Source organism: Podarcis raffonei, chromosome 1, assembly GCF_027172205.1.
Source record: "Podarcis raffonei isolate rPodRaf1 chromosome 1, rPodRaf1.pri, whole genome shotgun sequence".
NCBI lineage: Eukaryota > Metazoa > Chordata > Lepidosauria > Squamata > Lacertidae > Podarcis > Podarcis raffonei.
Genome location: NC_070602.1, coordinates 107,233,737 through 107,247,273, shown reverse-complemented (window position 1 = coordinate 107,247,273; position 13,537 = coordinate 107,233,737). Strand labels below are relative to the sequence as shown.

Here is a 13,537-nt window from a genome sequence, read left to right as displayed (position 1 = left end):
GGCTATGATTGTAGGGCAGTACAAATGTTCATATAAATTTCAGCATTGAAATAATGAATCATGGAGTCCTGGGGGCAGCCAGGAAATGCAGCTCTCTAAACCAGGAACTGGATCCAGCTGGTGGGCCAGATCCTTACCTCTCCCGCCACTTGGTGGACAATCCCTTGCCAATCACCCAATGCCACAGTGATGTCAGGTGACCCACTTTTACATGATGGTGTGCACAGAAGTCCCTGTGCAGCCCTATGCAAGCCCCAAAGATCAGCTGAGAGGTAAAATGCTGAGATCTGCAGGGGCTGCCGACTGATGGCACCTGCACACTCCTTTTCACCCAGCGGTGTCTTTAACCTGCCCCACATTTGGCAACAGGGTGTGGGGCAGATGGATGAGCCAAATGGCAAGACCTGGTGGACCTTTCTAGACCTGCAGACTGGAGTTTCTAAACAAAGAATCCCATTGTGATGGATTCCAGTTTCTTTCATAGGCTAGCTAGTCCTAGACACACTAAGTTTCTTGGGCTTCATCCCAAGAAAGAACTGGCAGAAGCCACTTTTGAAGGTAAGGAACATAGAAATCTGCCTTATACCATTAGGCCACCTAGATTGTTATTGTCTATGCTGACTTGCAATAGCTGTGCAGGATTTGAGACAGAGGTCTTTCCCAGCCCTCCATGGAGATGCCCAACGTTGAACCTGAGACCTTCTATGTGGAAAGCTACATGTTCTACCAGAGCTACAGGCCACTCAGTAACAACAGGGCAGCCAATGAGAAGAAAGTGGAAGTCTAGTGCAAGAACCTTGACCAAAGAGCCCCCAGGATTCCACTCCCACAAGACTAGTTGGATCTTTAGCTCTTGGAAATGTAGGGCTGCTTTCATCGTCTATTACTTCTGGGTTTGTAGGTATTCATGGGAAGGGAGAATGCATGCATCTGGACGATGCTGCAGAAAAATGTTCCAAGTCTCTCTCTTGGAGCAAGAGACAAGCATTGCTCTTTCCCCCTGTTCCATTGTCAGAGATGCGACTGGCCTGAGAGTATTCCCTTGATTTCTCACGGGCCCTCGAAAAATCTTCAAACTCAGACACTAAACAGTCTCTTCTAAAGTTTCATGATGTCTTCACAGTGGTATGGAATGAAATGACCCAACATTTTCAAGGGGGAAAAATAGTTTACTTTGCATTATTAAACATCCCCCCCTTTTATTCTAAGTAAAATATGTGTGGTATGAAACAATGACCGGCAACAACTCATAACACTGAGATGAGACATGCTTTATTGAACACACCTAAACTACATCCTTACCATCCAAAGATTCAAGACGGTAAAAGTCTTACCTTGCTGAAATCAACGCTGCTGTTTTCTCTGCTCACGTCATTTTTTGTTTCAATGCTGGCTGGTGCAGACTGTGGGGAAACAAGCTGACCTGCTGAAAAAAATTGTTATTACAGAATACTAACAATTATCTGTATTATTATAACAAAAATGAAAGAGGTGTTTAAGGGTATCATGTACACTTCATATTCTAGGCATGTGAAACATGGACTCAAAAGGTGAATGCCTTTTTCCCATACCATGTTCTCAACCCAAATTGCTTGTAGGAGAAGGAGCAATACATATTTTCCCCACTATCCCAAATGTTTTCAAAACAATGTGGACCAACTGAGATAATCTAGCTGTGCATTGTTATCAGGGCATCTAGCTGGCCACTGTCAGAGGGCATACTTTGAGCCCTCTGGAATTATTTACAGAACCTGCAGACCAATGCTATGCATGTTTCATTGGAAAAGAAGGCTCCACTGTGATTGATGGAGTTTACTCCCTAATAAGTGTGTTTGGGATTGCAGCCTTAAACGGTTTAATAGTCATGCTTTCTCCACCGAAGGACTCTGGGAACTGTAGTTCTGTGAGGGTATGTGCAGGGCTGTCTTCCAACAACTTGGTGGCCTCCCATATAAAAGGTAAAGGTAAAGGTACCCCTGCCCGTACGGGCCAGTCTTGACAGACTCTAGGGTTGTGCGCTCATCTCACTCTAGAGGCTGGGAGCCAGCGCTGTCCACAGACACTTCCGGGTCACGTGGCCAGCGTGACAAAGCTACTCTGGCGAGCCAGAGCCGCACACGGAAACGCCGTTTACCTTCCCACTAGTAAGTGGTCCCTATTTATCTACTTGCACCCGTGGGTGCTTTCGAACTGCTAGGTTGGCAGGCGCTGGGACCGAGCAACGGGAGCGCACCCCGCCGCGGGGATTCAAACCGCCAATCATGCGATCCGCAAGTCCTAGGCGCTGAGGTTTAACCCACAGCGCCACCCGCATCCCTGGCCTCCCATATAATATGAACTAAAAGCCAGCATAACTGCAGTGTTGCAAACAGGTGGGAACTGCACCCCAAAACTTCCAGAGGGCACCAGGTTGCCAAAGCCTGGAGTAAGCCCTAACCAAACTATAATGCCCAGGAACCTTTGGAAGAAACCATGATAGTTCAATTGATATAAAACTGATGCAAGTTTATACAGTGTTAAGATACAAGATTTATTGTACGAACCACCCTGCATTTTTATTTAACCTAAATGTGTTTTTTAAAAAAATATATAAAGAACATAAAAATAAATCATACCAACACAACAGTGATTTCTACCATCTGAACAGAAATGTGTTAAGACTCTGTATGTCTCTCTCGTTTGTGTATATAAAAAAAGAGTCCAACTAAGCTGGAATAGCTATTAATAACATTCTGGCAGAAACCCTGAAGATCAAGTGATTGACTAGATTAACAATGAAAAACATCATGCTGGAAGAAACGGATGTGAAAACATGAATGAACATTTGAATTGGCCTAAAGCTCATGCAAGATAGTTTTGTAGTACACTACCTCTGAACCTTCAAGGAGCTTAGAGAACCCAAAGGTTAGAAGATGAGGGAGGTAGAGAGATGAGATGAGCCTGTTAGAAGACAGATACAACAAAGACAGACCAAAATAAAGAAATGTGAAGATGACTGACACAACAGCAGAGTTTAGATAACATACAGGTAGTTATTCATGGGCACAAACAAGAACATAGGGAGAAGAAAGGGTTCACTATGAGGTGAAGGTGATCAAGAGATACGTGACCTTTATTTCAAGATACTGAACTGCAAGTATTTTTTTAAAAAAAAGACCAAAAGCAGTAAAATAGAAAAGGATGAATGTACAAGTGGGTGGGGGTGGGAAATAGGCAGCTAAAGACTCACTACACTGAGAGGAGAGATGCCAGACTTGATCAGATGTTGCAAACATGAAATGGCCTTAAACATTGAAAGAATGCAGGACAGCAACCTTAAACAGAGATTCTAGATAGATAACATGGGACTGTTGAGTTCTAAGAAGAGATCTGCTGGAGCTGGAGCCACACAAGATGTCCTGAAAACCCTAAATGTGTGGATAGGGTGGACTATGGTTACTCAGTACCAGTCTGCACATGCTCAATGGCACATTATTACTTCAGCTATTCATCAGCTATTGAACACAGTTTCTGGGAATGAATTCTCATAAGTTTTTGGCCCATTTAAAGTCAGTGTCCTAGCACAAATCCCATTTCTTTCACTGGTATATGTTCTAGCTCAGCACTTTGTGGAGACTGGACTGCAAGTCTACTATTTGTGGTGTCTGATACAAAATTGAAAATATGAATCCCAAAGAAAGAAAGAAAGACTAAATGGCTAAAACATTACAAATAAATAAAATAAAAGATGACCAATATAAGAAATTTAGATCCTCAAAACGAGCAAGACTTGAGATCATGAAACATTACCTCCTAAACCTAAGTTATGTACTGCTTATTATATATATTGGCCGTGGCCATTTATTTGAGGATGCCTCATGGTCTCAAACATTAGCAAGGCTTTTAGGCTTCTTTGAAAACAAAACTACACTAGTTTTTTTTTAATGCTTCCTAAAATGGAATAAATCTAGCTAATTCTCACTGAGGCTGTCAAACTGTATCAAACTTGCAGCACTTCAGATTGCAGGGAGCAGCTCACAAGATTCCCCCAAAATAATAATAAAAAATCAAGCACGTCAAGAAAAAAATCTAGACTAGAACGTTTCTCCTTTATATCTAGTTTTCTGTGTGCAGGAAATTTTTTATATGGAAGAGCACTGAATCATATAAGCCCCATACCAGCAGTCCAAAATAGTATAGTTCAGACAAAGGTATAGCACTTCAGTATAAGTAAGTTTTTAAGCAATCAGATAATATGTAAGCATGGCACAATGGCAAGCTTCAGCATTTTCGAAATAGCATCAACTGAAGCCCAGAGTACTTTCACTTTAAAGAAGGGTCATACCTGCTTCTATTTCCGAATGCAATCTTAGAATCTGTGCTTTACATTGCTGGAAGCTTCAAAAATGCCCTCCCAGATCCAGGCTTTTGCTGTCTAAATTCATTCATATAGTGCCCTAGCAAGTCTGCCCTGCCCATTACTTCCTACACTTCCTACATGTGCTTAATTTTTCAGAGAATCTTTTAAAAAAAAATAATTGTTGTATCATTGGAAATAATTACCCTTAATGAGTAGGAATTTGAAACATCAATGGAATCACCTCTTGACTTGTGTTATAATTTGCAATTGCATTAAAGCCTAATCACATACTTTATGAAGGCTTGATGTATTCTTATGAAACACAGAATATGAATATACAGTACCTGTTTTGATCTTACTCACACACCATTGCCACTGTCAAAAAGAATCTTAGGTATAACTATATCAGCTTTAAGTAGTCTGCAGACTATACCTTCAGGCATTTCAGCTGCAATCCTCAAACAGCTTACCTGGAGTTGACTGACTTCAGTTTGACCGAGGGCTTTGTCTTATGGCACAAGGACAGCCCTACTTACTTACAAAATCTCTTAATTGAAGAGTCTCTTGAAGACAATATAATTAGGTTTTCCCTAGTCTCAAAATGCCACCCTTTCTGATCTCAGAGACTTGATGTGCCAACTCTTTATCACTTGGGAAATGGCGAAACTGCAGCCATGCGTGCATAACACCACAAAAACTTTATTTGACTTCCTACTGCAAATACCTTCTCCGCTGCATATTACAAAACATGAAATGGCTTACAATTGAAATCAATAAAGGTACTGTATGATCCATTTGCAAGCTATCAAGTATTTGTGGCTACAGTATATATACCAAAACAACGGGGGGGGAGGAAAAAAACCTATTGTAAAAACAGAATCTAATTCAACTGGAAATTGAGAAACTAATTAAACTAGAGCACATCCCTGAACACCTGGCATAAACAGAAGGACTGCACAAGCTGCCCTGTTGGCCTTTCAGTCTGCTTACCAGGTTGGCAAACTCTATCAGGAAACTCTTCTGTAATTCCTGGGACACTGCCAAGAAAGTCCTATTCCCATATCTCATAGTGTTAGCTTTCCAAAGTGAATGGACCACAGCCTGCTCTCACTATGATCAGCAAGGAAAAAACTAAAGAGAAGAATGCTCTCTAATGTGATAGGTTATACAGGTGTTGCAGTGATGTTGTGCCAGTGACACAGGAAGAGGCAGTAGTTTAAGGCTGGGGTGCCAATCGCTTTCAGGTTTGAAGGTGTGCAATACATGTGTTTCACTTGACAAATATCTTGCAAGAGCTGCCAGTAATTATTACTGAAATAACATGACACTTTACCATTTTTGTCCATGGAATGAGGTTCAGACTGTTTCTTGCCAATATCAGCAAAGGACCTGACTATTGGGATCCTATTGCTTAGCTTCTTCTGATTCTGATGGTGGTGCTGTTTAAGCAGAGCTTCGTGCACCCTGTGGCGAACATCTTCGCTGAGCTGTCCCGAGCCTACTTGTTGATCAAGAATCATGTCTGAAAATATAAAAGGCAAATGATCTAATGACACCAGGAGCTAGGATCACAAGGAGTCAAATAGCAACAACAACAACAACAAAAGGAGAACTAGCAAAGATCACTGAGGAATTCCCGGTTCAGAAATCCAACAAAATATTTGGGCCATTGCATGTTGCCCCATAATAGCACAATGTTTTCTGGGTGAAATAGACTAACTCCCAAATCTGTCATTCTTAACGAACCCAGCAAAGTTTGTTGTATATGTTGATTAACAGGTAACCAAATATGAACATGCCTTCAGCTTTCTCATAGATTGCCCTGCAATGCACAGATGTGTGCATTTATTCTCCAACTCTTCTCCTTTCACCCCTTCCCACCAACACCCTTGGCTATTCCTAAGGCTTGGAACGTGATGCCATAAAGTTCTGCATACATAATTTTAACAGGAGACAAAAAACCCAGTCCAAATAAAAAGTCTTTGCATGCCTCTGGAAACTGTTCATGCTTGGATGAGAGCAGCTGGCTTCCAGGAAGCTGGTCTTCATAGTTATGCAACACTCACTTGCTGTCAACATTTTGTTCACTGATGAAACGCCACAAAGTGGCTTTTCTGATGGTGGAGCTATGCATCCAGTGGACAGCATGGGTCTTAGAATTTTGCTCTCCAAACAGCTGCAACACAGTGGGATTAAGGGAATCATCTGAAGCAGAGAAGTGATGAGAGGAAATCGAGCACACCACATCACACACCACTTCGTCCCCCAGCTGCTGGGATTCTGGATGTGTTTTTCTTCCATCATAGCCAAGGGCAGGAAGGAGGTTCAAGGGGGAAATTGGTCTGGGACAGGATAAAGTGCCCCCCTCTCATCTCCTCATTTTAAACCATGCCCACCTCCTCTGCTTTGCAACTGGGTCCTCGTTCCTCTAATCTCCATCAAATATTCAGATGAGCTACAGAAGAAGCAGCTTTCAACATCTCTTGCTCAACAGAGTTTTCTTTGAAATCCGAATGTACATTGTGCTGGTCCACAATATCAGTGACTATATAAATATTGCAAGAGAAACACAGTGGCAATTTCAGTGCCACTTAGGGAAATGGTCTTTTGGGTTTTGAAAGGATGAGGACTAGGAACTCAAGACCACGGCAGGTATTTCTCAATCGTACGTCAACGCCATGGTCAGACGCATACCCACTGCAGTGTTTAAAATCTGTTCTCTCTCTTTTTAAAACCAGAAGCTTTTAAAACAGGAATTCTCAGATTACTAACAAGAGCTCATCTGAGCTCAACGAAACACATTAGGGGGCTGTGAGCACCCTGCTGGCTGTGTATCATCAATCTCAGACTTAGTGCGCATGTAAAATTCAGGGATAGATAGATAATCGGCTTGGAACCCAAATACTTGAAGGAACCTCTTCCCTTCATCAGCCTGCCCATGCCCTCAGAACCTCAGAGGAGCATCTTCTCTGCATTGGGAGAAGCTTGCTCTACGGTGAGTGACACAGGATAGAACCTTCTCCCAAGTGCTCCCCCTCCCCTTTCCAAGGTATGATTGGTGCTGATGCTGCTATCATTTAAGCACCACTTTCAGACTTGATTTATTTGCCCAAGCTTTTTAAGCTGTGTGAGCTGATTACTTGTTTAATCTGCTCTGTTTGTTTTAGCTGCATTGCATGCATTGTGTTTTATTATTGGGCCGGTTGTTTTTATTTTGCGTTCTCTAACCCTCCCAGGCATCCTCAGCGATGGCGTAAAGGTTGTTAATATTTGTAAGTAATGAATAAGTAAAAGGCATAACGTGTACAGAGGAAGTTCTGTAATAATAAAGTTAATATACTAGAATCGAGGTGGGGCAGCAGGGAGGAGAGACTGAGGATGGCGGTTACTCAGAGACAGTATTAAGATGCTGTCCTGTTGAGCTTTTAGAGATCTGGGAGGGGTAAGGCAGCCTTTCCACTGGCAATTAAGGCTTAAAAGTCAAAAGCAAGTTTCTCACTAAAGCAAACTAACTGAGCAGCAAGTGTTTTAGCATATTCATTAGGAGAAGCCGTGCCACTCAAAACTTCTGACACAATGAATGTTGAGTCATGAACTCTTTTGCTCGTGAGCTTTTCTTTCTCTCTGAAACCCCACATCTCTCAGTAAGCTCTTGTCATGAACCAAGAAGAGCGCACAGATACACGATTAAGGTGTCAAAAACAGGCAGGATTAGTCAAACTTTTGATCATCTTCAAGATTAAGGTGTGGATTTCTGCAGACGGAAAGCCTTGCACAGGCTTCCAATTCCTACAGAGGCACTGGCTTTCCCCATGCAGATACCCACACTCAATGCACAATCGAATTGGGCACTATTGCAGATGCCACCCATTCCACACTTATAGGAAATAAACTGTTTAGTGTGGCAGCACCTGCACTTTGGAACTCCCTGCCACTGTACTCTTTTCGGTGCCTGCTAAAAACACTCCTGAATAGACAAAGCCTACCCAGATGCTTCAAAAGTTGAGGTAATTTTTCATCTGTTTTAGCATTTTAACTTCTGTACGTTTTAAAGCAGGGTTGTATTTTTCTCTCTCTTGATTTTACTGTTTTATTTGTAGAAACTGCTTTGGGTTGTTGTTGCTGCTGTTGACAATCAAGTAGTGTATAAATTTTATGAAATAAACAAATAACAATGCATGGACACAGGGCTGAGCTTTTGTTGCTGTGGATGCAGCTTTTAAGGGGCAGGGGACATCAGCATCAACAGCAAGGTGTAGATGGAACATACAGCATACTTCTTGGTAAAAAAATAATACACTTTGCTAGTAAAAGCAAAATGTGGTGGGACTCAAGTAATGCTCAGCAAGGTAACAAAGTGTAGACATTTCTTATGGCCAAACAACAAGTGGAATGTATCCATGCCAATATTAAGAAAAGGTTGCTAAGAGACGCAGAATTAACCTAAGAAGCTGTATAAAGGTTTGGATTTCAGGGCGTTCCCAGCACAGCAGCCTAGGAGCTGTTTAGCAAAAAATGAAAAATGGGTTGATGAGTGGAAAAGAGCATGGGAGGAAGGGTCAAAGGATTTTGGGGACAGGGGACAGGGGAAAGAAAGCGCTCACTGGAAATATTATTCTCCCAGTCGTATTATGCAAACACACACAGAGAGACACTTTATATCAGACTGCCATGAAAAGTCATTTATTTATTTATTTTAAGGAAGCACATACATTATTTTGTTTAGACCATCGGTATGAAAAATCGAAAACAGGACTCTTACAAACTGAAAATGCAAGACTTTTTAAAATTTGCGATCCGTTCTACTTTATAGAATGTTATTAGTGTTTTCTTACTGTTTTATGTGCAATGCTTAAGGGTGAGGGTTTTTTTATTAACAGGTTATTATTATTATTATTAAAAAATATTTTATTTGATAAGAAATAGCTTGTGGTGTCATTGTAAGCCGTGTGATCTCAAAATGGTCATGAAGTCATTTCCAAACATAATGTAATGGAAATCCTAGTGTCTGTGTGTCATACTGACAAGAATGTAGGATGGAGTCTTTCACCAATGAAGAAAACAAAAGTAAAAATGTACCACACTGCATCCTACGTTGGTCCTCAAATCACATATAGGAGAGGACCATTTCCGCAATCTCCCCCCTCCATCTGCAGCCCCTGTAGCCTATCTAGCACCATTGCCAAATGACCAAATTTAGGAGTAGCACAGTGGGTTGCAGAGGAAAAGGGGGAGATGGGAAGTCCCGTATCAATGAATGTGAGCATTGTTTAATTCCCAGAAGGGTGAATGAATGAGTGGCTCCTGTGACAACAGGATGCTGAAATAGATGGACCAGTGGCTTGGGACTCAGCTATACAGCTCCAAATACAGTGGTGCCTCCAGTTGCAGATGAGATCCATTCTGGAGGTCCGGCCGGATCCCGAGGTTTTTGCAACTGGAGGACCGCTTCTGTGCATGGCAAAACCTGGTAACATACTTCCGGGTTTGCCGCTTTCACATCCCAAAGTTTACGTAACTGGAGGTACTACTGCATGGGTAGGCAAACTAAGGCAGAGGGGCCGGATTCGGCCCAATCACCTTCTAAATCCGGACCACAGATGGTCCGGGAATCAGTGTGTTTTTACATGAGTACAATGTGTCCTTTTATTTAAAAGGCATCTTTGGGTTATTTGTGGGGCATAGGAATTCATTCATTCCCCCCCCCCAAAAAAATACAGTCCAGCCCCCCACAAGGTCTGAGGGACAGTGGACCAGCCCCCTGCTGAAAAAGTTTGCTGGCCCCTGTACTACTATTGTATAACGCTTTAAGTGCATTACACAAATGTGACACTAGATGGCACTGGAGAGCTAATGGCAAATTCCACAATTGTTTTAAAAGCATTTTTACAGCCTTTTTTTTCCATATGTGTTGATTCTGCCTTGGTCCTCTTATGTTTTTAGAAAGGAAAATCAGGATCTAAGCGGCTCAGCTAAAGTAAATATAGGGTGACATCTAATTGTGATATCCCATTTGTGCAACTGATTTCTGCTTGTGGAAATGGGACTTGCCTTTCATACCCTTCCCCTGCAGCCTGCTTTCCCTAAAATTGCTCTAGAGCATTGGCTTTCAACCAGTGTGCTGTGGCACCCTGGGGTGCCTTGAATGATGGTCAGGGCTGCCAAGGGCAACACTGCCTCTGTCTCTCTCTCCTTCCCTCCCTCCCTCCTCTGATGCCCTCTCGGCATCAATGCCTTCCAAAGGATTGTGAGGCTGTTTGTTGCAGCAGCCCTGGCTAGAAGCTCCCCAGGCAAACAGTGCCTCTGGGGCTAGCCAGGGGAGAGGAGAGGAAGGGAGGCTGAGGGAACACTCCACAAGGAAAGGTGTTTGAAAAGGTGTGAGGGGCTGCCGGCTTTGCAGGCAAGGGGGTGACATAACTGGGCTTCTGAGGCTTGGAGCATGTTTCCCCACAGGGGAGCTGCAGAAAGAATGTACAGTGGTACCTTGGGTTACATACGCTTCAGGTTACATACGCTTCAGGTTACAGACTCTGCTAACCCAGAAATAGTATCTCGGGTTAAGAACTTTCATTCAGGATGAGAACAGAAATTGTGTTCCGGTGGCGCGGCAGCAGCAGGAGGCCCCATTAGCTAAAGTGGTGCTTCAGGTTAAGAACAGTTTCAGGTTAAGAACGGACCTCGGGAACGAATTAAGTACTTAACCCAAGGTACCACTGTAGTTGGTCAAGGGAGCCTTGAACTCAAAAAGGCTGAAAACCTCTGCTCTAGAAGGTATGGGGCTCTGCAGAGCAGATTGGGAGGCTGTGCCAATGGGCAAGAAAGTGAAATCCCACTTCATCCACTGGAATGACTTATAAGGCTGAATGTGTGCAATACGACTAGACATTTGCCCAAAAGAACACAAAAAGAAAATACGCAGCCCACAACTTTACCGGTCTACCCCTATAAGCCACAGCGGAATAAAAAAACACACGTTTGATTCCAGCTAGAAAAATGGCATATTGTAAAATCCAAGAGCCATTTCACTGGCTGCATTCAAACCAAATGACAATTTTAGAATGCATCCAAAGGAAGTAGATGAAAATATCAAAGAGAACATTTCCATCTGCCAATTTGAACTGAAATAATCGGGAGGATAATAATGTGAAATAGCTGTTTAAGGTCAAGAAGGCACCATCTGGTGTGCTGGTCAAGTGCTGCGGACTACGGCTGACTTCTCATTGTGTAAAGAAGGCAATTTGGGACCTTGAAGTAGGAAACTGGGTACCTGAGAAGTACCACAACAATACATAGGAACAACAAGTGTGATATGAAAAGAGTGTTGGCTGTAGTTATGGGAATCAAGAGCAACCAACTTTAGGAAGCAGAAATGGGGTCTGTCATCCTTCACACCATCTTTGAACAAGCTCTCTAATAAAGTTAGTGTATTGTATTGTATTGTATTGTATTGTATTGTATTGTATTGTATTGTATTGTATATTTAGTGTGGGTCATATATTGCCCAATTAAAGGGGAAACCCTCCAAACAGTTTATGTAAGAGTATAAAATATTAACTTAAAGATCAGTGATAAAAACGCACCTTACAAAGCACACATAATCAAAATACCAAAATATAGATAAGACCAACACTTGTAAAAACAAACATACACAACACAGTTACACGAGCAGGCTTGCGTAAACAAAAAAGTTTTTAGCAAGCATCGCAAACAATATAGCAAAGCTGCCTCCTTTATATTAATAGGCAGGGAGTTCTAGAATACTTTTTTTCTCAGAAGTAAAAAAAAATAGTTGCTGATCCAAGGTTTAAAGGAGTGCCTTTATCACATGTAAAAGAGGACAGAGAAATTAAGAAGCTATGGGAGAAAAACAGGAAAGTACAACATACAACCTTTGCAAAATAATCTCAATATTTTTATCAGGATAATCCTATATAGGTTTACACAGAAGTAAATCTGATGAATTCAGCAGGGCTTGCTCCCAAGTTAGTGTGCACAGAATTAGAACTTGATAGCACAATTCTCCACATGTCTACTCAGAAATAAGTCCCACTGAGATCTATGGACCTTACTCCCAGATAAGTGGGTTTAGGGTTGCGGCTTAGCATCAGTGTAAACTGAGTGAGAACAAACATCTTTAATAATAATAAAAAAAGATGTTTGGAACTTGAATGACTGCTCAATGGCACAAATAATCACAAAGGACACTCTGAACATTAGAAATGTCAGGCAGAAATGACCTACCGAAAACCAACACACAATGCAGAATGTAACCTCAGCTATTTATGAAGCACTATGATGAGCGTATGTTCCTGACACAAATGACTGCTTCTTAATTTTCAGTTGTATTTTGGAAATTTGCATACTACTGTTCAGACAAACAGACATTTAAAATGCAAAAGAACCAAGAACATTTATCAAAGTGTCAGGAAAATGAATGAAGAAAACAGAGCAGCAAGGAATTTTTTTAAAAAAATAAAAGCAGGATTGAAATATGAGCTCAAATAACCCTCCCTTATGTACTCAAAAGCAAGATCCACTGAGCTCTGTTGGATTTAATTCCAGGTAAGTATGTATAAGATTGCAGCCTAAGGCTGCAAAAATCAAATGCATGTTATATATTATATATAGGAATATGTGCGTTAATACATTTTTATTGTGGTCTACACACCTTTAAAATGATGTTTCTGGAATGTAGAAGGTTTAGCCAAGTTAAGGGAAACAGCAGCATTGTTGTTTGACTGATACTGAGTGACAGTTGCCCAGCAGCCATCTAGAGAGGCCAGGACCCTGATATAGTCTGACTCACTCCTGCTGCTGGAAGATCTCTGAACTCAGCGCTAGCAATCAGAACACTGAATCCTGAGTTGCATGCAGCAGCTTCCTGAATGCTTAAGCAATTACAGCATGGCTACAAGTGATCAGGAGAAACACCTATGCCAGCAGCATCTTTGGAACTAGCAAGGAACCAATGTCTCTGCATCCCTTTCAATCTCACCCTGTCAAACACTAATTATTGAGCTGAATTGCTAAAATATCAAATCGCAGTGAGCGAGAGACAAAAGAACAGAATCCACAATGTCAAAGCACAGCCTGTACAGAAAAGAGCAGGGAAATGTTTGGGAGGAATTCATTGTTACGCCAAGGGGATCGTTCCACCAGAGAAAGCAGTTCCTCCAGCCCACCCACCCCTAGTTTTTG

General features: G+C 41.9%; 1 protein-coding gene across 7 annotated transcripts in view; it reads right to left on the bottom strand.

Moving 5' to 3' along the window:
* Nucleotides 1-13,537, bottom strand: part of SLC4A10 (solute carrier family 4 member 10) — a 170,801-nt gene that overhangs the window by 56,136 nt on the left and 101,128 nt on the right. For 5 of the 7 annotated variants that reach the window (XM_053408138.1, XM_053408183.1, XM_053408156.1 and 2 more), the window contains 2 exons: nucleotides 5,673-5,861; nucleotides 1,335-1,426 (listed from right to left, as the gene is read on the bottom strand). In XM_053408138.1, the coding sequence (XP_053264113.1) occupies nucleotides 1,335-1,426; nucleotides 5,673-5,861 (281 nt within the window). The remainder of the gene's footprint in view (nucleotides 1-1,334; nucleotides 1,427-5,672; nucleotides 5,862-13,537) is intronic. The other 2 variants (XM_053408147.1, XM_053408193.1) reach the window with 1 other exon arrangement.